This window comes from Xiphophorus couchianus, chromosome 18, assembly GCF_001444195.1.
Source record: "Xiphophorus couchianus chromosome 18, X_couchianus-1.0, whole genome shotgun sequence".
Classification (NCBI taxonomy): Eukaryota; Metazoa; Chordata; class Actinopteri; order Cyprinodontiformes; family Poeciliidae; genus Xiphophorus; species Xiphophorus couchianus.
In genome coordinates this window covers 1,388,039-1,415,604 of record NC_040245.1, presented here as the reverse complement: position 1 = coordinate 1,415,604, position 27,566 = coordinate 1,388,039, and the positions used below count along the sequence as shown (strand labels likewise).

Below are 27,566 nucleotides of genomic sequence, written 5' to 3'. Positions count from 1 at the left end.
CAGGTGAAACTATCAAAGCTGAACTACCAGCAGATTGTCATTTAAATTCAAATCATTTCTATTGTTCTAACTTTGCTCTCACTCTATTTATTCTCCTTCACATCTTTCAGGGATTTGAGTCTAACACAGGAACATTTACTGATCCTTTTCAGTGTTTTAGCGTATGTGTGTAGAGATCAAAACTTCTCCTTGGAAGGAGAGAGAAGTCTGATGAGAGAATTTCTCCTTTATGGTTGTTTCAACATGTATGTTTAAAATGTTGCTAATATATTTTCTTTTAAAATCAGAATCTGAAGTCACTGATGTAGTTCAGGGGTCAGCAGGGAACAAGCACTTTTTCCTTTAAACATACATTTCTGATGTGCAAAATTAGTATTTATGGCATTTTCGATTTTAACATCTTACAATAGAATTATGTTGGTTAAGTTTAATTTGTTTGCAACTTGTTCAGCATTTAGCTGTTTTCCTTCTCAAGTTGGATGTCATATTAAAGCAGATAAAGGTGTTTTCCTGCCATTTTAAACTCTGAATGTTTTAAAAGATAAAGCAGTAAAAACGTCCGATGAGAAAAGTATTGTGATTACATTTCAAATCTTCAGGATCACTCTTCACTCTTCACTGTTTTTCTTCCAGTACAAAAAGAAGAAATGTGAGAAACTGTCGGTGTTGAAAGTTTATGTAACAAATGCTTATTTTGCCAAGTATTTTAATGACAATATGAGTTTTTCTAGGTGGAAATACACTTTTTAACAAGTAAAATAAAATACATGTTGTAAATACAGCTAAAAACTTAAACTCAAAACTTGTGCTAAAAAACTTAAAATAAAAATCAAACATTCCTATCTAGAGCAAACCTACAAAGCAAGTGATGTGTTTTGCTCAGTCAGTCATAAAATATCACAAAACATGTTTAGGACTTCTAAAAGATGGCCAAATTAATTTTTTATGAAACCAAAGTATTTTAAATACATGTTAATATCCCTTTTTTTCTAGGGGACATGGAAAGTTTCATAGTTGGTTTAGATTGTTTACATTGAGGTTTTCTTGTATTTGATGTGTTTTTTATGCTGAGGGGTTTTCTACAGTTCATTGCATTTATTTGATTCAGGTGTCTTCAACTTGAAGTAGTTCAACTTCATTAATGTATGATTGGTTGGTTGGTTGGTTGGAAATCAATATTGACCTGATTTTCTTTTTTCTACTTGTTTTTCAGGCTGATCTGAAGCTCTGGACCAGGACGGTTTGGTAGAAAACGATGATGGAACCATTAAAGGAAAACATTTCTTCACATCAGTACTTCATCTTCAGTGGCTTCAGTGAGCTTGGAGCTCTGAAATCCTTCATTTCGATCCCCTTCCTGATTCTGTTCTTTGTGTCTCTGTTTGCCAACTCCCTGCTGATCTATGTGGTCATTTCACAGAGGAGCCTCCACTCCCCGATGTACATCCTCATCGCCTGCATGTCATTTGTTGATATGTGCCTGCCACTGATTCTCATCCCCAACCTGTTGCTGAACATCTTGTTCAACGCGAGCGGGATCTCTCTGAGCGGCTGCCTGGTTCAAATGTTTTTTGTTCATTTCTCAGGAACGTGTCAGTCCACTCTGCTGCTCTGGATGGCGTTGGACCGATACTTTGCCATCTGCAGGCCCCTTTCCTACCATGATCACATGTCTCTACCCAGATTCCTCAGGTTTGTGATTCCTCTTCTGGTCAGGGATGCGGTCATGATCGTGACGGTGGTGATTCTGGCAGGTAAAGTGTTGTACTGCTTCAGGAATGTGATAAACCATTGTGTCTGTGAACACATGGCCTTGGTGGAGTTGGGCTGTGGCAGCACAGCCATCAACAGTCTGGTTGGGTTATTAGCAGTCTTCCTGGTCACTGTGTTTGATTTCTTGTGCATCACCGCTTCATATATAATCATATTCCGCTCTGTGCTGCGTTCAGGTAAATCCAGTGCTAAAGCTCTGCACACCTGCGTCACTCACATCATCGTCATCGTCATCAGTTTGACCTTCGCGCTCACGGCTTCCCTGTCGTATCGGATGAACAGTCTCCCAAGCGCTGGTCGTGTTTTTGTCAGTAGCATGTTACTGTTCCTTCCCAGCTGTATAAACCCGATCATCTACGGAGTCAGAACCACTGAGATTCGACAAAATGTCCTCAAAATGCTGCCTTCTTATCAGTAGGTAAAAACTGGGAAACATGTTTTAAAACGTCATCCTGTTACCACATCTCTAATCAAGAGGATCTGTTTTGACTTGATTACTTGCAACTCCAGCATAACTGAACTTCGACTACAAAATTGCTGCAAGGAAAAAACATGGCGGATTCATAAAACTGATTAGCAGGAAGTCATGACCTTGTTTAGCAGTTCCACAGCAAATGCAGTGATGAGACATTAAACATTACAAACAATAGAGAATGAACGGACTGAAAAATATAACCCAAAGAGATTATAAAGATATCTACGCAGCAGCAAAAGAATAAAACTACAGTTTACATTCCTAGACACACAAAAAAATATAGTTATGGGCTAAAAAAATTGGATTTTGAATTATGTTCCCTTTAAATGAAAAACCTACAGAAAGCACCAATTTCTTTTATTTGACTAATTGTTGGAATAACCAATAAAATACTTGATTGCTACAATGTGGAGTTTAACAGTGTTTTAAAAGCTAATGCTAAAAGCATCAAGCTAGCAGACTAACCCATAGAAATGCATTAGACTGGAATCAACAAACTGACCAATTCCAGCTAATATTTTATTATACCACAGAACCAAACGGCTTCTAAAGGCATCAGTCATCAATACTACATATTGTCACATGATTAACTTCAGAGTGCCTTTAGCGTGGAATATTCCACAAATTTCACAAAGTGCTGAGAAGACAGAAGGAGCAGTTCGGCGCAGAGGAACATCATTTTTGAACTCGTCCCTGAATGGAGGGACACTGGTAACCGCCTTGGCACCAACATCAGAAGCTACAATGGAAAGCCAAGCTAAGCTTTGTGTTTTCTACAATGATAATGAAGTTCATCATGAGCCCACCATTTAATCTTCTGATCCCGGCTGGTCTTTATTGGACGTTTAGTGTTGATGGAGCTAATAAATGTCCAGAAAGGAACCAGTCGACTCACGTCTCCTTAATCAAAACCGTCACAGAAAGCACACATTTTAACAGAGCAGGGAAACCCAAACACCGACCCACAACCACTGGAGCCTTAAACAGTAAACGCCACAGAGAGCTGAGCCAGTGGACGTCTTTGTTTGATCATTTTCTAAAATCAAAACCTAAAATATTATGTGGCCCAAAAATGTTTCACTTGATCAAATAAGTCAGAGTTGTAAGGAAGTCGTTGTTTTCACTCTGTGTGATGAGTGAAGATGAAGAATATAACAGTAGTGTGTCGCAGTGCAGACGTTTTAGGTAAACCCCATTTTAAGATATCAGTACAGGTTTTACCAAGACTGTAACTTGTGTTAAAATCTCCAATCTTATCAGATTTTTTATCATTCAGACAAGAAGTCTGAGAACTAAACTAAAATCCAGAGTACCATGAGTTTGATCAAAACTAGAAAAAGAAGAACGGAGGAAATTTGAAGATGCAATTAAATTGATAAAATTGATGCTGCATAAATGATCTTTCATCTCTATTGGCTCTAAATGAAAGTTCAATTAAAAAGTTAAGTTTTGTGTTATTTGCCATCCCAGCATTTACGTCTCAGGTTGTAAAAGTTCAGAGATTTGTTCCAACTTTTCTCTAACCAATAACACAGCGTGACAGAAGATATAAAAGTGCTGAGTCAGAGGGATTTTCTTCTCACAGCTGGAGGAAGGAAAGATGCCCAGTCAGCAGAAACGGTCGGTACCAAACTCCAAACAAGCGAAACATTCAGAGCCGGATGTCAGCGGATCAAACGTTAACTTCCAGGTTAACCATTTCTGCTGTTTTATCTTTATTTATTTTCCTTCATTTCTCTCAGGCACTTGAGTCTAATACAGAAATTGTTATTTTTTTCTGTTTTCAGCATTTTGTTGATGTGATTGAAACTTGAGGAAACTTTTGCTCTTCTGAAGGTTTGATTTATAAATTCCTCTTTTTTAGTTTAACTGATATTTTTATTTTTAGGTGCTGCCACAAAGTTTAGTTTCTTTTCTTTGGAGTTTTGACATTTGTAAAGTTTGGAGTTGAGCAGGAAACCAGAACATTTTTAAAACAGTATACAAGTTATTTTAGATTTTAATTGCTTACAACCCGGTTTTGTTGCAGAGTTTGATTTATTGTTTACCTGCTCGGCCTTTAGATGCTTTTCTCCTTTATTTTTTAAATCCTAGTAAAAACAGATTAGGCTACAAATAGGGTGAAATCTTTTCTTGTATTTTTTTTTTTTACTTTTTGAGAACTTTATTAAAATGTAAGGAGAAATTCAACATATTTCATTATCTCTCTTCATTCAGTAGCATTTGTTTCAGTAAAACTGGAGGAGATTTACGTTCTTCCATTCAGTGTGTGAACAGTTGATCAATGTGGGAAGTTCGTTACAGCCGTCAGCCATGATTTTGCAGAGTATTTTACAGAAACAGGAGTTTATCTTAGCACACATTTAAAAAGTAAAATAAGATTTAAAGACAAAGTCACTGTGAAATGTTATTGTGGACATAGATAAAAATTTTAGAAACTTGTTAGATGAATAAAACTACAGTTTTTGTCAAATGCCAAAGAAAATAATGTAAAATCTAATTATTTCTGTGAAGGTGAAAAGTTTTATTATTGAGATATAAAACCCATGAATGTTTTGTGCCTCTATACCTGAATAACCCCAGTAAAAGAAGAATTTAATAACTCAAAAGACGGTCATGTTTCCTCTAAGATGGCATTAATTTCTCCTGAGACTAAAGCGTTTTAAATGTTTGTCTTAATAGTTTGTTTTTATCTGGAAATATCAGTTAGTGCTTCACAGGCGAGGTTAGAAACAGACTCTTATGTTTATGTGTTGTTTTAAATGTTTATAATATAATAATTATAGGAATTTTATTTTGCTATTTTCTCTGTAGATCATTAGAATTACAGCGCTGTAGTTTCTCTGCTTGCAGATAAAATTTTTTTTTTTTGCTTTCTTTATCCCACTTTTCCACAGCAGCACAACATACCGGCTGTAGGCAATCCATCATTTATTATTATTAAATCAGCTGTTAATAATTAGAAAAATGATTTTATTTTTTTCTTGTGAAAAGAAAAGCTTTGAAACTGTCCAGATGATACATTTCTTTTGCTGATAGAATAATATGTTAGTTTATAGTAACAGACCTTTGGTTGCTGAACCACTCAGTACCCTGGAAATGAAAAGCAGCTTCCATACCTGCTGTTTGGTTAAATGAATGATGGATGGACATTAAGAAGTGAATATTGACCTGTTATCTGTTTGCTTTCAGGCGGATCCTGAAGCTCTGGACCAGGACGGTTTGGTAGAAAACGATGATGGAACCATTAAAGGAAAACATTTCTTCACATCAGTACTTCATCTTCAGTGGCTTCAGTGAGCTTGGAGCTCTGAAATCCTTCATTTCGATCCCCTTCCTGATTCTGTTCTTTGTGTCTCTGTTTGCCAACTCCCTGCTGATCTATGTGGTCATTTCACAGAGGAGCCTCCACTCCCCGATGTACATCCTCATTGCCTGCATGTCATTTGTTGATATGTGCCTGCCACTGATTCTCATCCCCGACCTGTTGCTGAACGTCTTGTTCAACGCGAGCGGGATCTCTCTGAGCGGCTGCCTGGTTCAAATGTTTTTGATTCACATGTTAGGAGCTTGTCAGTCGTCTCTTTTGCTCTGGATGGCGTTGGACCGATACTTTGCCATCTGCAGGCCCCTTTCCTACCATGATCACATGTCTCTACCCAGATTCCTCAGGTTTATCATCCCAATTATGATCAAGGATGTGATCATGGTGTCACTGGTCACAATTCTAGCAGGTAAAGTGTTGTACTGCTTCAGGAATGTGATAAACCACTGCTTCTGTGAACACATGGCCTTGGTGGAGTTGAGCTGTGGCAGCACAGCCATCAACAGTCTGGTTGGGTTATTAGGAGTCTTTGTGGTCCCTATTGTTGATTTCTTGTGCATCACCGCTTCATATATAATCATATTCCGCTCTGTGCTGCGTTCAGGTAAATCCAGTGCTAAAGCTGTACACACCTGCGTCACTCACATCATCGTCATCGTCATCAGTTTGACCTTCGTGCTCACGGCTTACTTAGCTTATCGGATGAACAGTCTCCCAAATGCTGGTCGTCTCTTCGTCAGTACCATGTACATGTTCCTTCCCAGCTGTATAAACCCGATCATCTACGGAGTCAGAACCACTGAGATTCGACAAAATATCTTAAAACTACTGTCTTCTTGTCGGTAGGTAAAAACTGTGAATTATTTTTTAATACCAAGAAATTTTTTTTACCAATGTCAATAAAGTACTTTTTCAGTCATTCTGTCGTACATGTGCTTCATTCGGGATCACTGGATCAAGTTTCAGCCGTCAGACCAATTCCCTCCCTTTGGTAAAGGAGTCACTCTCCGCTCAGTTTTTTGTCCTCTGGCTACAAAAAAGATCAAATCTCCAGTTTTATCTCCAGTGATGGTTGGAATCAAGTTTTGTTCTGATATCAGAATCACCATAATTGACGAATATGGAGTGCACAAATGAGTAATTTGGAAAATCCTGACCAAACGTTTTACATCAGTAGGACTTGATAAACCCGCTGGGAGACCATGTCCTGCTACCAGCCCACAGATGACATCATGACACACCCAGGTGCTCACACATGGCGACCATTCATCAGTGTGTTAGGGAACAGTCTGTTGAATGCATGGTTTGGTGAATGCTCCAGTATTAATGCCCGGATGGTCCATAAGCATGTGGAGGACAAATGTGCATCAAGGGGACATAACAAGACAGCAATTCTTACCAAGACGGCAGAAATTCTTGAAAATATATATAGTAAATTAATAAGTAAATTGTATTATTGGATTGGACTCATTTCCTTGTATTAAAATGGACATTCACAATCAGATCAACATACGATGCAAAATCTCTAATCAAATATTGTAAACAAACTAGAATAGAAATTTTAGTGCATGTTTGCAACATGGTTCATGAAGCAATTGAGTCTTGTCCATAAAGTGAAGTCCTGCATAGAACTATGAAACCTAGAGCAAGGTAGATGTCAGTTTTACATTAAAACAATCAGGAAATTATCAATTTCTGATTGTGTGAAAGTTTGTAAGTTAGTAGAAACCTTTGACCTGCAGATCAGGAAATCTCATCATGAAATCATCAAAGCCTCTGTCCAGAACAAACTGCACAGAGTTTAACTGGGAAACAGAGTTTAACTGGGAAACAGAGTTTAACTGGGAAACAGAGTTTAACTGGACAGCTGGAGTTCAGATTGGTCAAATCCAGTGACAGATTTTGGTCTAGTCTCCTTTGCAGAGTTGTGTTATTCAGTTGCATTTAAGGGGTTTTGAGCATGACTTGCCTGTTTAGGGTTATGCCACATCATCTCAATCAAATTAACATTGGGACTTTTCACTTGAATCTCCTAAAGAACCTTAATTTTTCTGTTTTTAGGCACTCAGAATTAACAGTTTAAAGGAAGTTGTAGAGTTCATGTGTTTTTTTCTCATTTTCCTTCCCAGCATTTACACTTTTGGAGTTGTAATAGTTCGGCGATGAGCTCTATTTTGTCTTCAGCCAATGGCCAGAAGGTATAAAAGTGCTGAGTCAGAGGAAGTAGTTTCTCACAGCTGGGTGAAGAAGAGACGTTCAGTAGCACACGTCCAACAACAACAGGTGAACCATTTACAGCATTATGTTAACTTCCAATTTAACCTCCAGATCATTTCTGTTCTCACTGAGGTTTTAACTTTTGTGTCACTTTATCTTTCAGGGACTTTAGTCTCCAATACAAAAACAATAAATACTTTCTTCCTTTGTTTTCAGCATATTTGTTGATGTGAAGTCAAACCCGAGGAAATAACTTCTGCTTTTTCTAAGGTTTGTCTGACAAAATAATCACTAAAGTTCTACTGATTTCTCTAAAGTTCTGCTAAAGGTTTATATCATTGTCTTTTGAGGTTGAAATCTGAAATCACTGAAGTTTTGAGTTAAGCAGGGAACTGCTTAATCAGTATGTGTTTAGATTTTATTAGTTTTTATTTATTTGAAACCAGCTCAGCCTTTAGCTGCTTTTCTCTAAGATTATAAACTCAAGTGAAAGCAGAAGATGGTGCAAAGTCATTTCCCTATATTTTTTTTTAACTTTTTGACAATATTATAAAAGGTAAGAAAGAGAAAAAATCCAGTGAGAAAATATTGAATAGATTCCAAATTTGTTTCTTTTTCAACAAGTTTTCTTGTTTCAGTGAAACAGGAGAACTAAGTGTGAGGCGTTGGACGTTGGGGTTTTACTTAAAGCTGCTTTCCATCACAATCGCTTCATTTTGACAAGATTTTTACAGCAAACAGGAATTTTACTTGGCATAAACTCACATATTTCATAAATCATGCTGAAATGTTGTTGTTCATGTAGGTCATTCTGAAATTCTGAAACTTGTAAGATAAAATTATGGATATAAAATGCTAACAATACATTTAAAATCTTTTAGACATCAATTTCTGTTAAAATAAAAATTAAAAGTTTTGTTATTGAGGTAAAAAAAATTCTGTGATGAAGCAAATGAAACATTTTTTGCCTCTTTTCCTGACCAAAATTGCTTGAGTTTTTTCTACGATGTTGTTAATTTCTCATGAGACTGAAGTATTTTTAATGTTTTTATTAATAGATATATTTTGTCTTTTAAAACTTTGCAGATTTACAGCTCTGTTATTTACCTCCTTGCAGATTTCTTTCGTTTTTTGCTTTTCCCAGCACTGCACCAGATTCTAGCAATAGGTAATCCACAAGTTATTGCTAAATTAGTTATCAATGATTATAAAATACTTTTCATCCATCATGTAAAAACTATCAGAGTTCATTAAAGGTTCTTGTTCAGAACATGAATAGTTATTTGCTCTCAACTCCTAGAATAAAATGTTTTATTGTAAATGTTTATAATATTTCTCCATATTTAAAGCTATTTGTGAATGTCCTGGAATTTAAGGGTTATATTTATCAAAGTGTTTTCTTCTTTTCTGACATCTTTGTCCTGTCTGATTTCACTGTTAAAGGCCTTTACAGAAAGGAAGCTGTGAGTACAGAAAGGTTTGGTGCAAAGAAACTAAGATATAAAAATATTACTTTATTTGTGTAATTGTGTTCCTGGTGAGAATGAAATGCATTTGGAGAGAAAGTTACAAAAAGTTGGTCTGGTCACATAGGACTAGACGTCAATAATCAGTACACCTACAGCCACATGTCTAACAAAGGGACAGAAGGTTAAATCAATTATTGACTGCTGTTAAATTGGAGGTGCAAAAGAGTAAGAAACATTGTGAACCCAGTCAAGCTACAGACAGCTACAGACATGTGGAGATCTCTTTTCCTAAGATTTTCCACTTAAAACTCAGAGTTTTGTTTTTGTTGTAGTTGGGAATTTAAATGGGAATCTTCAAGACTTTGTTGTAGATGTAGCTTCAGGAAGGAACTGGTTGTCTGTCTTGTTGGAAATTGGACAACAGGCAGGAAAGGAAAGGAAAAGGTTTGCAGCAGTCAACCATAAAAGAGACTTTGTAATGAAAATGACTGAAGTCAGGTTGGCAGAAACTGAAGCAAAACAAAATTAAAGGTACAGGTGGAGGCTGTGAAGAAGGACCTTTGGCTGTCTAACCACTCATTACCATTGAAATGAAAAGCAGCTTCCATTCTGTTTGGTTAAATGGATGATGGATGGATTGATGGATGGGTATTGAGAAGTGAATATTGACCTGTTGTTCCTTTGCTTTCAGGCGGATCCTGAAGCTCTGGACCAGGACGGTTTGGTAGAAGACGATGATGGAACCATTAAAGGAAAACATTTCTTCACATCAGTACTTCATCTTCAGTGGCTTCAGTGAGCTTGGAGCTCTGAAATCCTTCATTTCGATCCCCTTCCTGATTCTGTTCTTTGTGTCTCTGTTTGCCAACTCCCTGCTGATCTATGTGGTCATTTCACAGAGGAGCCTCCACTCCCCGATGTACATCCTCATCGCCTGCTTGTCATTTGTTGATATGTGCCTGCCACTGATTCTCATCCCCAACCTGTTGCTGAACGTCTTGTTCAATGCGAGCGGGATCTCTCTGAGCGGCTGCCTGGTTCAAATGTTTTTGATTCACATGTTAGGAGCTTGTCAGTCGGCTCTTCTGGTCTGGATGGCGTTGGACCGATACTTTGCCATCTGCAGGCCCCTTTCCTACCATGATCACATGTCTCTACCCAGATTCCTCAGGTTTATCATCCCAGTTCTCATCAGGGATGTGATCATGGTGTCAGCGGTGGTGATTCTGGCAGGTAAAGTGTTGTACTGCTTCAGGAATGTGATAAACCATTGTGTCTGTGAACACATGGCCTTGGTGGAGTTGGGCTGTGGCAGCACAGCCATCAACAGTCTGGTTGGGTTATTAGGAGTCTTTGTGGTCACTGTAGTTGATTTCTTGTGCATCACCGCTTCATATATAATCATATTCCGCTCTGTGCTGCGTTCAGGTAAATCCAGTGCTAAAGCTGTACACACCTGCATCACTCACATCATCGTCATCGTCATCGGTTTGGCCTTTACGCTCACGGCTTTCTTGGCGTATCGGATGAACAGTCTCCCAAACGCTGGTCGTGTTTTTGTCAGCATCATGTACATGTTCCTTCCCAGCTGTATAAACCCGATCATCTACGGAGTCAGAACCACTGAGATTCGACAAAACATCCTCAAAATGCTGCCTTCTTATCGGTAAATAAGAACTATGAAATACTGTTCTAAAATAAGACCACGATCATTCTGCTGCTGTTTTGTTTGGGATCATTGATCCGTTTGGACCAAACTTCAGCCGTTGAACAGAATCACTCACATTTAACTGAACAACAGAGGAGGTTATGGCTCACTCAGTAGCTACAAGATCCTTAAATGACAAAAAAGCTCAAATCACTGGTTTTTCACCATACTTGATATACACATATATAGACAATAATGGGTCAAATGAACAGAATGTTCTTTTTGTTTTTTCATTTAGACAAACTTTAAAGGAAAAGAACACAAAAATAGCGGGTTGTGGTAGTGGCGGTTTCATAGAGTAACTGACTAAATCCTTCTCCCCCTCTCTTTAGGGGATCAATAAAGTATTATTATTATTACTATTAATGTAATTATTATTGTTATTATCACTACTACTCAGCGTAAGGTTTTCATTGGGTTAATTATAGAGACACCCCGGGGAATAAACTCCCTCTCTGGCGGCTGATGTTTGTAACTTACTCTCTGTAGCACCAATCTAAAGATTCAAGTCTTAGGAGTGTCTGTGTCCAGGATGTGTGGGGTGTGCAGAGATGTTAGCTGTCCATTTCTTGACTCTAGGCCTGTTCAAGTCCTGAATGATCAGGGTAAAACTGAAGATGTTACGGTTTTTTGTAATATCAACTTTTTTTTCTCCACTATATATATATAAAATGTTTATATGTTGGATGTCTCAGGCTGTCAAAAAGTGTCCATATAGTAACAAAGAAATAACAAAATCAAGTAAAAGTAAATATTTTTCCAAATCAGTTTCTTTCAATAAATAACATGAAACTGCAGGTGTGTGTCTGTCTGGTGAAGTTTTGGTTAAAACATGTTTGTTTCTCATTCAGTGGGTAGAAAATTCAGAAATCAAACTCAATTTAGAGTAGCAATACTTCATCATAAAATGACTCACATAAAAGTAAAAAGTACAACGTAGTAAAAATACTCTGAAAAGTTCTTTTTTCAGAAAGTTAATTCAAGTAAATCCAGTTGAGTAAATGTAACTACTACACAACTCTGCACAAAACCTCCTTTAAACTGAAGGAAATGAAGGAAACCCAACAATAAAAACAGACTGGAGAACTAAATGAATCCATTTCACATATTTAGTCTCTTTCACTAATAAATCAACCATTAGCTTTATAAGCTTAGCGGACGTTCATGTCATGCTCGTCCTGATGATGGCGGTTCCCACCGGGTTACTCACCCCACCGGGGATTAACGGTCCGGCAACAAAACCGCTCCAACTCCGGTCCAAATGTCCACTCCGGCTCACGGTCCGGTTCTGCAGCTCCAGAATCCAGGAAAACATCCAGAAAAACTTCACAGCTCCAGTTATTTAGTTAAAAAAAGTCCACAACATAGAATCCAGCTTCTTCCGGCGTGAACAACAGTTCGTACAGCTCCGTTATTGTTCCCGCCATGACCATAAATATTAGAAATAAAATAAAATACTTCGTACAAGAGCGCTTTATGTTCGGTTCACTCACTTGTATTTTGTCTTAGCTTACTGGCGGATCTGTCACATCCAAAATGGCGGGCGCTGTGACGTATCGCAGTTCTTACCGCCGGCTCCGCCCCCAGCCATCATAGCCAATCAAATTGCTTAAACTTGATATTAACCTTGACTGACCAATAAGGTAGAAGCAGCCAAAAGGATTTACTTGCGGTAGTAAATGACAGTTACTATCAACAACAAAGAAAAAAAACACTATTTGTACTACACGTTTAATGTCAACAAAAAGGTACACGTGAATATTTTAATGTGTCTATTAAAGGGCATAAATAATAAAATGTTTAAATGTAAAACACCAAAAGTTAAACATTACTGTTAGAGGTGAATAGGTGTACCATGAACTGTATTTAAGGAAAGATTTAAAGTGTGTGAGAGAAACCAAAGATATGACCAGTAGGATTCTTTAGTGTTGGACACATCAACATGTTTTCAGAAAAAAACAGACAAGTTTACAACAAAGCTCTTTATTTCTTTGTTTTCTCAAGGTTAGAATAAGAAGGGAAAAAAACTAACTAAAAATTTGTGCATTGAAACAACTTTTTATGGATTTTATACCAAAGATTGATTAATTTTACCAGAAGAAATGAAGTTAACAGTACAGGAAATAATTTATTTTCAAACTGTATATATGGCCTAAGGAAACAGAAGAAACATTGCAGATTTATTGGTATTCTGTTAATTATTTTTAGCATGTTTTAAGTTATAATCTTTGCAGCCAATGGTAACTTGACAGAGGGTATAAAGATGGAGCTTCAGTGGGTTTCCTTTCACTGAAGCCATCGTCAGTCTGCAGACATTCAGCAACAGGTGAAGCATTTAGAGCCGAACTGTCAGCAGAGCTTCAGTAACTCCCAGTTCAACCATCAAACCTTTGATTTTGTCTGTTTATTATTCTCATAATCCAGGATGGTTGGTTTCTACAAGGCAGCTGATCTGAAGGACTCTGAACCTCACAATTTATTTCTTCAGGATTTTTATTGATCTATCATTGATTTATCTGCTCTTCCTGGGGTTTGTCTGATGTTTGAAATACTACTTTTCAAAATGTTATTTATATATAACCAGTTTCCATTGTTTTCTTTCTTATGCCAGTCAGAAATTTGGAGTCAAAAAGGATTTCTTAAAAAATGAAGGTGACGAGATTTTGTTTTGTCAGGGTTCACATTAAATTCACAAGAACTGATAAAACACAGAATTTTCTGTTTGTGATCATTTCTGTTTTGCTTCCAGATCAGTTTTATGTCAGTCACTTTTTGACCTTCTTGTTCTCTCCCACCTTTGTTGCTTTGTCAGAAGTTTATCCTTCAAAGTACAAACGCCAGTGAAAGAAGGACATAAAGTTCTCATAAAGATACAAACATGCAACTTTTTAAAAACATGAGCATGTCAGTGGTTTGGTTTGGTTGAATATTCAACACATTTAGGGTAAAATTACAGCCTGATGTCTCAACCTGCAACATATTCTGCATCTTATTTTGTTTTAAATTTCAACTCAGAAAGTTTGTATCTTCCAGGTCTCAGGTAAAATATTCTTCAGTTATTTAAGACAAACTAATTAGTTCTTCTCTACAAACTCCAAAGATACAAACTTGTGAAACAAAGACGAGTTGAACTCAATTAAAAACTGACATAACTGGAAAACTGAGAGTGAGACTCAGACATGATTGGACTTCATGACAGCAGAACTGCAACAATTTATTGGCACATAGATATAAATTAGTTTGAATCGGCTGAGAGGGCGAAATCTAAACCATGCAAAACAAAACTCAGTAGAATAGAATAAAATCTTTATTCTCATTGTAACAAAGAAACAAAATTTAGGTGCAACTCTACAGATAAAAAATATAAAAGTTAAAGACAGAAATAGGCAACTAGCCTCTTGGCAGCATTCAGGATGGTGAGAGCTAATGGCTAAAATCTGGTTTTTATTTTGTTAGTTTTAGTTTTTTAGTTTGTCTAAAGTGTCTTGAAATGTGAGCAGAAGTTTTCTGACGCTGCAGCAGAACCTTCGTTACTGGAACAGTAGAAACAGCTGCAGGCATGAGGTGGACATCAGTTTGAATCGGTTGGGCGTTTCCAAGTTAGCAACACGAAAAAAATACAATTATTTTTAATGAAAAGTTTTGCGCTTGGTCTCCTGGACGTATCAAATGGAGGCAACAACAGTCAGAAAAGACAGAGAAGATGACAGGAAGTGACAGGATCCATGTTTTTAATAAGCTACTGTCAAGAAAACTGGTATGAGGTTTGAGATCTATCCAGGTACACGCAGAAAAAGGTGCATGAAGGCCTGAAGGAAATAAAGCAATCTTGTGTTTTGATTTATAATGATTGAGTGTTTTGATAATGATTAAGTTGAACATGGATGAATACAATAGGTAAAATGACTGTATGTAAGTAATCACTGAATGATTCTGAAGTGTACGAATCATGATCTGTAATAACATGATAACAATGAAATGATTAAGGTTTGATGATTTATAATAAGTGAAAGAGGTGATTAATGCTTATGATTAATGCTTAATGGAAATCAGCACATAGTTTTTAATATTTGACTGTGTTTAAAAGTTAATCAGAGAAAAGCACATAGTTTTTAATGTTAAAAGGAAAAGGGGAAAAAGGAGAAGGGGAACTTGTGAGTTCCTGCTGTCGCAAGCAGTTCTGAACAGATGGCCAGACGCACAGGATGGGTGGGGCAGTATGGTTGGCTAAGAACAACACGCTGAGGAAAGGACGGTACTTTCCATCCCAGCCAGCAGACAGGAGGGGCCGACGGGGGTTTCCGTGAAATCAGCAGATGTTCAGGAAACCACGTAAACTAACACTCCCCATACACATACATGGCAGAGAACTGTATATAAGCAGACGGAAAAGGAGAAGTTCTTGTTCTTTGTCTGCGGCACCGAAGTAGAGCTAACACGAAGAAGCAGATCGAGGAAACAACAGTAGACCACACCCTGGAGCCACGGGGAAAGCTGAAGCTTCGTGCCGCCAAAGGGAGACAAGTTCCAATCATCCAACCCGGGTTCCTGATTCGATCGTCGGTCTTACCTCAACCCAAACATTGCAACAGACTTGGAGAAAAGACAAAGGTCCCGGAGGGATAAAGAGTTGGGTTTTCAAAAGCAATTGAGCCCTCTCTACTTTGCTTCTATTCTAAAGAGGATTTTTCCACACAAAGGACAAAGATTCAGACCAAGGTTTTCGGACATTCCTGTTGCTAAAGATCCACCACCAACTGGGTATGAGTTGAACTTGCTTCCTAAAAAGCTATCTCAGAATCTGCGACATAGGTTAGGGAAAAGAGACAGTAGGGTATGATTATACATGTTGATTTTATTACACTGCTCTTGAATTATATACAATTGATTATTGATTTGTATGTCACATATCCCTGCTTAAGCTTGCTTAATAAATTCATACTCTAAAATTCTAATGAGGTTGGTGGACATTGGAATTAATTGAGTCATTTATTCATTTTTCAGTTCTTTTAATAAAGGTAAAACTAATGTACATGGTTCTAGTAAAGAGGGGGCTTCATGATTTCCTTTGGCGAGAGTAAAATAATGACCCAGGGACTTACATCCAAGTCACTAAATCTAGTCTAGTCGGTTCCAAGAGCGAGTTATATTTTAGAAAGCGAGCTACCGTTAACAGAAGTGGTTATTGGAATTATGCAGCTGCGAGGGCTACTCAGCTGACTGTTTCTTAACTGAAAAGGGTCGTAACTTCTGGATTGGAGGTAGTTAGAGCTAGACGAATCGCTTTCGACACCAGTTTAAATAGATTATCTCTTATAGATCTCTTTTAGGGTAATACCCAGGTCTTAGAGATTTTCCGGACCTGTTAGACAGAGAACTGGTCAGTAGTCAGCCCCGGAGGGTTGTGACGAAGTGGGCGGGGCTAGCTATTGCAGGATAACGGACACTACCATGCGAACAAACTTACTGATGTGATTTTAACCCAGTTTCTTTTTTAATGGAAACACACCAATAGTGAAATTGTATTTTCTGACATTAGTGGAAACACAGACAAAAGATGGGTCAGTCTGACGGTCGGTCCAGGAACGTCTCTACTGGGAAGAACAATCAGATCATTCAACTCATTTTTGAAAAGCTGTAAAAAAAACAAAAAACAAATGATGGATGGACATTAAGAAGTGAATATTGACCTGTTATCTGTTTGCTTTCAGGCTGATCTGAAGCTCTGGACCAGGACGGTTTGGTAGAAAACGATGATGGAACCATTAAAGGAAAACATTTCTTCACATCAGTACTTCATCTTCAGTGGCTTCAGTGAGCTTGGAGCTCTGAAATCCTTCATTTCGATCCCCTTCCTGATTCTGTTCTTTGTGTCTCTGTTTGCCAACTCCCTGCTGATCTATGTGGTCATTTCACAGAGGAGCCTCCACTCCCCGATGTACATCCTCATCGCCTGCATGTCATTTGTTGATATGTGCCTGCCACTGATTCTCATCCCCAACCTGTTGCTGAACATCTTGTTCAACGCGAGCGGGATCTCTCTGAGCGGCTGCCTGGTTCAGATGTTTTTTGTTCATTTCTCAGGAACGTGTCAGTCCACTCTGCTGCTCTGGATGGCGTTGGACCGATACTTTGCCATCTGCAGGCCCCTTTCCTACCATGATCACATGTCTCTACCCAGATTCCTCAGGTTTGTGATTCCTCTTCTGGTCAGGGATGCGGTCATGATCGTGACGGTGGTGATTCTGGCAGGTAAAGTGTTGTACTGCTTCAGGAATGTGATAAACCATTGTGTCTGTGAACACATGGCCTTGGTGGAGTTGGGCTGTGGCAGCACAGCCATCAACAGTCTGGTTGGGTTATTAGCAGTCTTCCTGGTCACTGTGTTTGATTTCTTGTGCATCACCGCTTCATATATAATCATATTCCGCTCTGTGCTGCGTTCAGGTAAATCCAGTGCTAAAGCTGTACACACCTGCGTCACTCACATCATCGTCATCGTCATCAGTTTGACCTTCGCGCTCACGGCTTTCCTGTCGTATCGGATGAACAGTCTCCCAAGCGCTGGCCGCCTTTCTGTCAGCATCTTGTGCCTGTTTCTGCCGAGCTGTTTCAACCCGATCATCTACGGCATCAGAACCACCGAGATCCGAAAACACATCTGGAGGACGCTGTCGTCTCGCAGGCTGTGACTTACAGCTGAAAAACTGTTTCCATTTTTTGGTTCCATATTGTTTATGAATAAAAATGTTTCAAACATTTGCTTGATAATATTTTAGTTTTTAAGAGGATTTTTCTTTAACAGTTCAAAATACTGTGATATTTGTAAGGAATCACTTTAAGTCTGAACTTTGAGCCCAGGCAGTCGCCACATTTATTGATTTTAAACCTGATTTGTTCTGATCCAGCTGGTTCATGGCTGAATCGAACTTTATTTATCAACCAGCAAACCAGCACCTGGTCTGGAAACGTGATCAGAACAAACTACGGTTCTGAACTGTAGAGTTAGAAACCAGAACATGGAGCCTATAGCATCCTGCCTTCACACACACAAGATCTTTAAGAAGACATCGCCTTACTGGTGGTTCAGTATTCACAGATTTTTCTGTAACGTAACTCCAAATTATTTGCATAAAATTGATCTTTTCATGGACACACCTGATGGTCCGATAGACCTGGTTTTACTGGAACCAGAACATGTGTTTCATCTCCAGCTGCTGTGGTTCTCTCTGTCTCTCAAACCAACCTGTTCCCCTCCTGGCCAGTGGGGGCGCTGCACCGAGAACCACTGAGCGGTCTCCGGTCCGCTCGGTGTTCACATATGGATTCAAACTGAACCCAGACCAAGGTTTGGAAGATCAGAGTTTGATTAGCATTCAAAAGCAGGCAGTGGACTACATCGCAATGAATTCTGGGTAAATATATCTAAAACTAGCGTTTTAGCCTAGCGCTAGCAGCAGAAATGGCTCCTGGTCTTTAGCCAAAGACTAAAGAGAAATCCTCCAACACTAAAATCTGACGCCTCCATCTTGTTTCCATCCGGTGAAACAGGAAGTTGCTCTCAGTGTCTTCAGAGGTTTTTGTGTCATTTCCTTCAGTGGTTCTTGGTGCAGCGCCCCCACAGGCCAGGAGGGGAACAGGTTGGTTTGACTCAGAGCAGAGAGGAAGAGAACCACAGCAGCTGGCGGTGGACCAGATGTTCTGGTTCCAGTAGAACCGAGTTTACCAGGTGTGAAAACATCCTTAGAGTCCTTTTTAGTTATTTCTGTCCCCACATTAGACCAGAACATCAATATCAACCAAAGCCACTGAATGTCAAAACGCTACAAAACACGACATGATGAGGTAAAGCCCAGAAAGGACGACTCACATCAGGTTTCAAGACTCATTCCAGCTGCATGCAAGGTCAGAAACATCTGAACAATAACAATAAAAATCTGATTTCATCGTTGTTTCTCCACAAACATCTTCTGCATGTTGTCTCATCATCAGCTAATTTCCCAGCATCTGTGAAGGACCAGAGCAGGAGCTGCTGCAGAGCCGAGTCAGTGAGTGACGAACCCAGGCAGCAAACTGCTCTGCATCCTGAGTCAGAGTTCAGGTCAGAGTTCAGGTCAGAGTTCAGGTCAGAGCTCAGGTCAGAGTTCAGGTCAGAGCTCAGGTCAGAGCTCAGGTCAGAGTTCAGGTCAGAGCTCAGGTCAGAGTTCAGGTCAGAGTTCAGGTCAGAGCTCAGGTCAGAGCTCAGGTCAGAGCTCAGGTCAGAGTTCAGGTCAGAGCCGCAGCTCTGGGACTCCCAGCAGGAGACACTAATGAAGCAGATAACCAACCAATTCACCAAAACATCTGCAAACAGAGGTGAAAATCTGACTTTTTCTGGTTCAACACCAGGAAGGAAAACGTATAGAAACCCTGATTTGATCATTTTGATCAATAATTTATTGATGAGTTTGTTATTCAGTGATGATAAACACATTTTTATGAGTTTAACTTCACGTTTATGCCAATATGGAGAATAAACTCTGGAGAATCAGATTTAAACCTCCTGCAGCCAATCCCAGCGCCGCTGCCTTCAGGGTCAGCCGTCCTGTGGGACGTCTGGACGTCGGCTATAAGACGAGCTGAGGGGAGACTCGGCGTGTCCTGATGAGGATCCAGCAGCAGGTAGGAAATTTAACTGGGATTTTAGACTGTTTGAGTTTCCCTCTAAATGTTTCCAGACAGAAACTGGAGTTTATTTATTTAAGCAGATCAGAGATTAGATCTGGTTTTACCAAATACCTGTTCAATAACTTCATGTTTACGCGACTGCTTGATTTAAATTTAAGCCGGTCTAATGAACCGGACAATTTCTCTGGTTCTTCTATTAATCCAATTAGTGATGGAAATCCCGATTGTTTTCACATTCTTGCAGGTTTTTTTTAAAACTGTATTTTTACTTAAAGTTCCTAATTTAAATTAATTAGTGTTAAGTTACAAATTGAGTTTTTTTTTCATTTTCTTAAATTAAAATACAAAAATTAAATTGAATTTAACAAATATTTATTTGATTTTTCCTGTATAATCCTTTGTCGATGTTAGTTTACATTTTTTATATGATCATTTGTGAATTATTTGTGTTTTCTGTGTCGATTTAAAAAGGTTCTGAAACAACGATCCTAAAAACTAAAGAAACATTTAGGTTTTAGTTTTCAGTGTGAAATGAAATGAAATGATGAAGATGTAAAAAAACTGGAATTTCTTTAGCTTCATGCGAACTAAAAAGAAATAACTCAACCTTTTTATTTTCCTGTATCAAACCAAGTTCTTGTATTTAAGCAGTTTTATGATAAGTTTTGTTCCTGTAAGTTTGAAGGATTTAAAATCTGTTCCACTGAGTTTAATATCTAAATATTCAGAATTTATTTAGAACCATAAAATTCATATTCATTATGGGAAATTTTTTAAAATGATTTTATTAGTATCTGTGTTTTTTATTGAATAGATGTTTCATTACTTCACAGACTAACGAAACTAAATAATAGGACTTTAATATTTTTATACAACTCGCTTCCAGAGTTTGGTAGTAAAGTTGCATTTTTATTTTATTTTTATTGGAAAAAAATACTTTTGAGAGAATTTTTACTTTTACTTGAGTAAAATTTCTGGATTTTGAATAAAAATCAAACATGTTTTGACCAGAAATCCACCAGACGGACTCAGACCTGCAGCTTCTGTCAAAGTTTAATCAGTTTTTTATTGAGAAAAACTGATTGGAAATATTTTTTGTTTTGCCTGATTTTGTTATTCTGTATTATTTTAATTTCAGTCCTTAAAACAAAAATGTCCAATTAACTTTATATTTTGGTCCGTCTAATTGTGTGATTTTTAAATATGAAATGTGATCATTTGATCAGGTCCTCAGTCCTTCAGTAAACTTTTTACCAAATACTTTTTCACTCTTACTTGAGTAAAAACTTGTTGAAGTAGCTTTGCTCTAACTTGACTACAGGCTTTGGGTTTTCTGCCCCTTCAGCACAAAACACCAAATAAAAATAAATTCTGTTTGTTAAATTGTTTTAAAACATCTCAGAATCAGGAATCACAGCAAAAACAATTATTATAAAAACAGATGATCTGAATCTTTACTGGTTCATTTTCCCTGCTTAACAGTTAGATTAGAGAAAATCAGACAATATTTTTACAGAATCATCTGTGAACATCTGGTGATGACCTCTGACCTGAACCTTCAGAGCCACATAAAGACAGTAACAAAGTTGGACTTCTGTCACCTTCCACTGAGAGGAAATACTTTAAAATGCTGTTGGTAGATTATAAATCACTGAACAGATTAAAGATCTGCTGCTGATCAACCTTCCAGATGAAGCAGCTTTCAGCTTCTATGCACCACAAGTCTGGAACAAACTTCCAGAAAACTGCAAAACAGCAGAAACACTGAGTTCCTTTAAATCCAGACTGAAAGCCACATGTTTAGAGTTGTTTCTGAAACATCATCAATGAAACGTTGATCAACGTTCTGATGCGTAACAACAGCAACATGTAATGTTTACCATGTAATGTCTTTTATGAGGTTGTAGTTCTGTGGTTTTTACTTACAGCACTTTGAATGTTGCTGAAATGTGTTATATAAATAATATTGATTGATTGATTGTTGTTTCCAGGTGAGGCAGCGCCATGTTGGACGCTCCACTCACCAGGAACTTGTCCCACTCCAGCTTCCGGTTCAGATGTTTTCCGGAGCTGCAGGACCGCCGCTGGATTCTGGCGCTGCTGTTCTTCCTCTGCTTCCTGTCGGTGCTGCTGGGAAACTCTGCGCTGCTCTACGTGATCCGCAGGGTGGCGCGCCTGCACAGCCCCATGTACGTCCTGGTGTGCCTGCTGTGCGTGGTGGACGCCCTGCTGGCCTTCGCCATCCTCCCCAACATGCTGCTCAACCTGCTGTTCGACTGGAGCCATATCTCGCTGACCGGATGTCTCATCCAGATGTTTTCCACGTACTTCCTGTCGTCGCTGGAGTCCACGCTGCTGCTGGTGATGGCGCTGGACCGCTACGTCGCCATCTGCCAGCCGCTGCGCTACGCGGACATCATGAGCTCCTCCGCCTTCCTGAAGCTGCTCGTCTTCGCGCTCCTACGCAGCGTCTCCATCATGTCGGCGCTGGTGGTTCTGGCCGGTTCTCTGTGGTTCTGCGGCTCCAACGTCATCCAGCACTGCTACTGCGACCACATGGCGCTGGTCCGCCTGGCCTGCGTCAGTACGCAGAGGAACCAGGCGGCTGGGCTGGCGGTGATCGTCTGTTTCGTGGGTGTGGACATCCCCGTCATCTTCTTCTCCTACGTGAAGATCGTGAAGGTCGTGGTGAGGGCAGCGGCGGCCAGCGAGGAGCGCATGAAGGCGCTTCACACCTGCAGCACGCACCTGATGGTCATGTTGTGTTTCTACCTGGTGGGCACCATCGCCTTCCTGTCCGGCAGCATCAACATCCCCATAGCAACGGGCATCAACACCCTGATGGGCGTCGCGTACATCCTGATCCCCGCGACGGTCAATCCCATCATCTACGGTGTTGGTACCAAAGAGATCCGCCGAGGCCTTCAGAGGATGTTCCAGATCTCAGCTCTGAAGGTTTCTTCTGGAAAACGACTGACTGACTCTGACAACATCCGGTCAGGAGCCCACAAGTCTGACTCTTCAAAAGTAACGCAGTGTAAAGTATTTATGAACCGAAAGCCTCCATCTTAATTAGCATCATGACTTTAACCAACACTGAGACAAATTAGGAGCCAAAATAATCCGGTTCTCAAAGGCCGCACCTGATTGGACCAGCAGGTCATTGTGGGCGGATCCCAGTGTGAACAGGAAGTGTTTTCAATAACATCAACAAATAAAAAACATTTAGTTGTGCTAAACCTGAAGCACTAATCATAGACATTAGCTGGGCTAACAATAAAGCGCATTAGCTTCTGGTATTTAGCGGAAGCTAATGCTAACGTGCTAAATTCCACCATGTTGATATCCAACATGGCGGAAGAGGAAGTGGAACTGCTGTGTAAACAGTCCTCATCCACTTCAAAATAAGAGCACGAACAGAGTTAAAGAATTCATAAAAGTCATTAATCTAAATTTACATGTTTAACTTTATTCAACTGAAAGTTTACAAAACAGTAAATCAGCATTTTAAAATTTATCTGAAAAATTAATGAAGCAGAAGCTAAGTGTGCTAAGCGCTAAAGTTAGCCAAAGTGCCGCTAATAATTAGAAGAGTTCCCACTGCTAAAATTAATGCCATCTTTTCTATTTTTTTAGAATATGTCTAACTTCCTCCTCTGGCGTCAAACTGTCTTTTATTTCTTCAGTGTCACATTCCAGCTGTTTTAATGAGTAAAGATCCTCTATGATTGTACAGATATTTATGAGCAGGAAGGGTTTAATAATACCTTATCATTATATTTAAAAACAAAATCAATTTTGTAAGTGAAATAATGTGAAACTGGAAAAAGCTGTTAAAAAACTAAAACAGTTTTGATCACAAATGTCAGGCTGTGTGTGAATCATGACTGACAGTAAAAACACTCAGAGCTTCTAACAGTGTTTTTATTAAAGACTGTGGGGAATATACACGTTTCTCTGACAATATCAAAATAAACCACAACTGGAACTAAAGTATAAACAGACATGATGTGTTTCTTCCTCATCCTCCGACTTCGAGTCTCCAAGACAACCTGGTGTCAAACATCTGTCAGAAAATACAAGTTCAGAATCTCACTTCATATTAAAATCAGCAAATATTAAACAGAAACCGTCGTTTACGGCCACAGGGTTGACGAAGAGAAAAACTGTGAACGTTTAACACACAGATGATCAGTTCACTGATCATCATCAGGAGTTTAGAGGAACAAATCCTGCTTTTTAAAAATAAAACTCACACAGAAATCTACAGTTAATTACAGATTAAAGTCATTATTTTTTTTGTATATATTAATATGTGGAAAATATTGTCAAAACTCAAGTAATTTAAGGGGTTTCATCTTCTACTGTATCTGCTGTTCAGGCTGCCACCAGCAGGTGGCGGTAGCACAGCAGGTTGGAACAACAGAATTTAAACATGTGCAATGTTGGTTAACAGTATTCACCCCTACACATTTTAATACTTTATCACATTTAATTGAAATGGAACTAATTCACTCATCAGACAGAGATGACTCCAGTAAATTCAGATGATTTCATTTTACTGAGGGGAAATAAATGATTTAAAACCACCTGAACCAGATCAAACTGGGAATTTACTTCTGTTGACCAGTAATCTTCTAAATCACAGACTAGATTTTTAAAAATCACTGTGGAAGTATAGGAATTGTTTTAGAACCAGACTTTAGCTTGAACTTTGACTTGGCCAATCCAGAGCTTTGGTTTCTGTTTTGCATTTTGACCTGTTGATCAATATCCTGCTGCAAAACCGGATCAGTGCAAGAGAGCTTGAGTTCGAGAGAACTCTTCCTTCAGGGTTTCCTCTCAGAGAGCAGAAATTATGGTTCCATCAATTACAGCAAATCATCAGAGGAAGGAGGAAGGAGAGACCAACACCCTGACGCACCAAATTCAGCCGCAGCTCTGGCTCTGAAATGCTGCGTTGGTTTTACTCCAGAGGAAACGGGACCAACAACTTCCACTTTAAACTCATCAGGATTTCCCCTGAAAGGTCGGAGGTCATCAGGGTGTTAGCAGAAAATGTGAGGAAGACCTTCATGTTCTTCTGGATCAGCTCTGGTTCTAGAGTTGGAACTCTCCCATTTTCTCTCTTTGTCATCAAGCATGACCTCTGACCTTAGCTGAGGCAGTGAGGTCTGCAGAGCTTTAGGGTGTTTTCCTTCCTGATAGTCCAGTAAACTCGGTTCGATTGGGAACCAAAACTGCAACATTTGCTACATTTCAGCTGGAGAGTTCGCCTCCTCACTGTTTGTGGTTGTGAAGCAGCAGATCACCAAGATCCACCACCTGAACCTGCTGCACTGAACGCACGAGCATCAGAACTTTACCAAAACTGCTCTGATGGGCTTTGTTGTTTTCCACCACATAGACGCTCAGCTTCATGTCAATCTCTATAAGCCACGGTGTCAAGAAGGAAAGCAGACAATAAAACGCTGATACCAGCTGGTCTGCAGGATGATGCTCCGTCACACGAGCCTGAAGACAGAAAACACCAGCTGGACGTCTGAGCAACACAACAACCAGCCAGACCAGGCTCTGCCTCCCATTCGCCCAATCACAACCAATCACAACCAATCACATCCAGTCCAGAATCTGTAGACAACCTAATAAAGTTTGGGGTCATAATCTTTTGGCTGGTTGGTCTGCAGACCAGTTGTTGGGACCATACATAGGAAATGTCATTAATTAAGGCCACTTTCACTGATCTTGTAGGACTGTCTTCACCTGGAGGTCAGAACCGCGGCTGGGTTTTAAGAAGAACCATAAAGTACCACAGAACTCTGTGGAATTGGACTTCTAACGATCTCTGGTGTCGTTTAGGAGCAACATGCATGTTCCAGTGGGTCTCACTGCATTTCTTTAACTAAACCACTGCTTTGGTTTTTCTACTACTGGTGACTGTAGGCACAGCTTTCATGAGCTGGGAGAATATTTTTAACCCAATGATGATGATTTGGGTAATGATCAACGTGTGGAAACAAACCAAGGATAACTTCATTACTCATGACCTCAATAAACAATAAAATACTGATATATTTCATGCACTGGTTCCTTGTTGTCTCGTTGGGTCGGTTCTTCACCTGCAGACGTAAGCTGAAGTCCCTGATGTTGATCTGGTGGGGAACCGTTGCAAGACATCTGAATTTGGCAGTGTTTTTAAAGACCCTTCAACATAAAACACTGAAACTAATCTCAACACAACTGAACTCCCGATCGGTCTCTAATGGAAATACGAAGAACAAAGAGAGGCATGCGTCCAGCGATCGCCGGCTCTGAGTTCCTGCCGAGGCTCGGCCCGACGACACAAGGCTGCGGTATTCTACACCCTGCGGGACGCAGAGAGAGGACGGACATGAACAAACACACAAACACGCCACCACCGAGTGTTTGGAGGGTGTCCAGACTGCGGCTCGGCCTACAGGTAACCTCTGCCGGCTCCACACTACAAACAGCAGCAAAACAACAACAGTGACGGCCGTGACGCCCGTCGCCTCTATCTGTCGTCGGGTTTGGGTGAGTCCAACGGTTCCTCCTCTTCCTCCTTCTCGTCTTTAGCGCCAATGAGCCGCTGGCGGGCGAAGTCCTCGAATATGATGTCATCGTCACTGAGGGACGGAGAATGTGACTGAGGTTAGTTCAGAGCTTTGGTACAACATCATCAATCTGCTGCCGGCACAAACAGACCGGTGCCCAGAATTATTCATACCCCGGAAAATTTAGATTTAAAGTTATTGCTTAACTTGAGAAATATTTCCTCTTACTGCAACAGAAACTATGTGGGTCAAAAGATAAAAAAACTTGTTAGTCCCACTTTTATGCAAATTCTCATTTCTACCTGATGAAATTTGGGATTTTGTGAGTTTTCTGCGTTCTCCAATGTTCCAAATAGTTTATCCAAATAAACACGGTTTAATGTGTGCAGATGACCTCAGTGGAATAACAGCAGCTTTCTGCACTTGGTTTGGATTCAAATCATGGCTGCAACAAAAGTGCTAAATTAGGACCCGTCACTGCAAATTATGGCTGCAAGGTAATAATCAGAAGTCTTCGACTCCCAATGGCCACAGCACAAAACATCATAAAAACTAATATCAAAGAATGTTGCAGAAGTAAAAGAGCAACTGGCAAGACTGGTGATGCAAGAAGTGAAGGAGAACCAAAGGACCAGGCCGTCCTGGAAGCTGCGGCGGCGCAGCAGCAGCACCTGAGTCCAGACAGGCCAACAGAGACGCCTGCAGGCAGAAAGACACTTTTCAAGGTCAGATTGCGCCAAGTCTGGTTGGCCTTTGATAAATCTCTGGGGAAAGAAATCTTCTGGTCTTCATTTAAATCTAAAATTTAATGTTTGATGTTAAAAAGTGAAAGCATTTATGGTGGAAACATGATGGGTTGGTATATTTTTCAGTCAACAGAAAACCTAATGAAAGTAAATGGCAAAATAATTATGGTGAGAGTTTAGCTGCTGTGTAAATATTTTTACATTTACTGGTGAGTTATTAATTGATTATTTTGGTTTTGCCATTTTTTTTGTTCCAATGCTAATAAAAATATATTGGGCACATGTACGTTGTCATTTGGGGAATACCTGCATCATTTCTGACCAAACAAATGTTTTGATTAAATGAAAATAACTTTAAATCCATTTATGAATAAGTCTGGGCATCTTGCCTGCTCCACTCCGTCAGATCGTTCTCTGTGACTCTGTGAGGTGAAAAGAGTCAAAGTCCAGTATGAGCTTCAACAGCTGGTCCCCTCCATGCCTGGAGGCTTAAATCCATCACCTTCCCACCATGTGACTGGCTGATGTGATCTTTATATTCACATTTTGTTGAACAGGCGTCTTTAAAAATAAACCTTTTCTAACAAGAAAAACCAGATTATTCAGATGAGAAG

The 27,566-nt window shown here is 39.4% G+C and overlaps 6 protein-coding genes across 8 annotated transcripts in view; 5 read left to right on the top strand and 1 right to left on the bottom strand.

Annotated features, from left to right (window-relative positions):
• The first annotated feature begins 749 nt into the window (after nucleotides 1-749).
• On the top strand, nucleotides 750-2,191 carry LOC114161764 (olfactory receptor 52N2-like). Its single transcript, XM_028045337.1, has one exon. It carries the CDS (start codon nucleotides 1,256-1,258, stop codon nucleotides 2,189-2,191), a length of 936 nt encoding a protein of 311 aa, XP_027901138.1. The 5' UTR covers nucleotides 750-1,255.
• Nucleotides 2,192-5,460: 3,269 nt separating this feature from the next.
• On the top strand, nucleotides 5,461-6,419 carry LOC114161766 (olfactory receptor 52N2-like). The gene has a single exon (XM_028045339.1). The coding sequence runs from the start codon at nucleotides 5,484-5,486 to the stop codon at nucleotides 6,417-6,419; it is 936 nt and encodes a 311-aa protein (XP_027901140.1). The 5' UTR covers nucleotides 5,461-5,483.
• Nucleotides 6,420-9,971: 3,552 nt separating this feature from the next.
• On the top strand, nucleotides 9,972-11,177 carry LOC114161765 (olfactory receptor 52N2-like). Its single transcript, XM_028045338.1, has one exon. The coding sequence runs from the start codon at nucleotides 9,994-9,996 to the stop codon at nucleotides 10,927-10,929; it is 936 nt and encodes a 311-aa protein (XP_027901139.1). The 5' UTR covers nucleotides 9,972-9,993; the 3' UTR covers nucleotides 10,930-11,177.
• Nucleotides 11,178-16,488: 5,311 nt separating this feature from the next.
• Nucleotides 16,489-18,184, top strand: LOC114161761 (olfactory receptor 52N2-like). The gene has a single exon (XM_028045334.1). It carries the CDS (start codon nucleotides 16,721-16,723, stop codon nucleotides 17,657-17,659), a length of 939 nt encoding a protein of 312 aa, XP_027901135.1. The 5' UTR covers nucleotides 16,489-16,720; the 3' UTR covers nucleotides 17,660-18,184.
• A 3,165-nt stretch (nucleotides 18,185-21,349) lies between these two features.
• Nucleotides 21,350-26,460, top strand: or55e1 (odorant receptor, family 55, subfamily E, member 1). Its single transcript, XM_028045295.1, has one exon. It carries the CDS (start codon nucleotides 21,639-21,641, stop codon nucleotides 22,704-22,706), a length of 1,068 nt encoding a protein of 355 aa, XP_027901096.1. The 5' UTR covers nucleotides 21,350-21,638; the 3' UTR covers nucleotides 22,707-26,460.
• The window catches only part of arrb1 (arrestin, beta 1), a 28,784-nt gene continuing 24,762 nt past the window's right edge, over nucleotides 23,545-27,566 (bottom strand). For all 3 annotated transcript variants that reach the window (XM_028045283.1, XM_028045284.1, XM_028045285.1), the window contains exon 19: nucleotides 23,545-26,278. In XM_028045283.1, coding sequence (XP_027901084.1) covers nucleotides 26,167-26,278 — 112 coding nt within the window. In that variant the 3' untranslated portion in view covers nucleotides 23,545-26,166. The remainder of the gene's footprint in view (nucleotides 26,279-27,566) is intronic.

Bases quoted from the DNA above. Each gene is read 5' to 3' on its own strand.
- LOC114161766 (XM_028045339.1), top strand. From the start codon at position 5,484: ATGATGGAACCATTAAAGGAAAACATTTCTTCACATCAGTACTTCATC.
- or55e1 (XM_028045295.1), top strand. From the start codon at position 21,639: ATGTTGGACGCTCCACTCACCAGGAACTTGTCCCACTCCAGCTTCCGG.
- LOC114161764 (XM_028045337.1), top strand. From the start codon at position 1,256: ATGATGGAACCATTAAAGGAAAACATTTCTTCACATCAGTACTTCATC.
- LOC114161761 (XM_028045334.1), top strand. From the start codon at position 16,721: ATGATGGAACCATTAAAGGAAAACATTTCTTCACATCAGTACTTCATC.
- LOC114161765 (XM_028045338.1), top strand. From the start codon at position 9,994: ATGATGGAACCATTAAAGGAAAACATTTCTTCACATCAGTACTTCATC.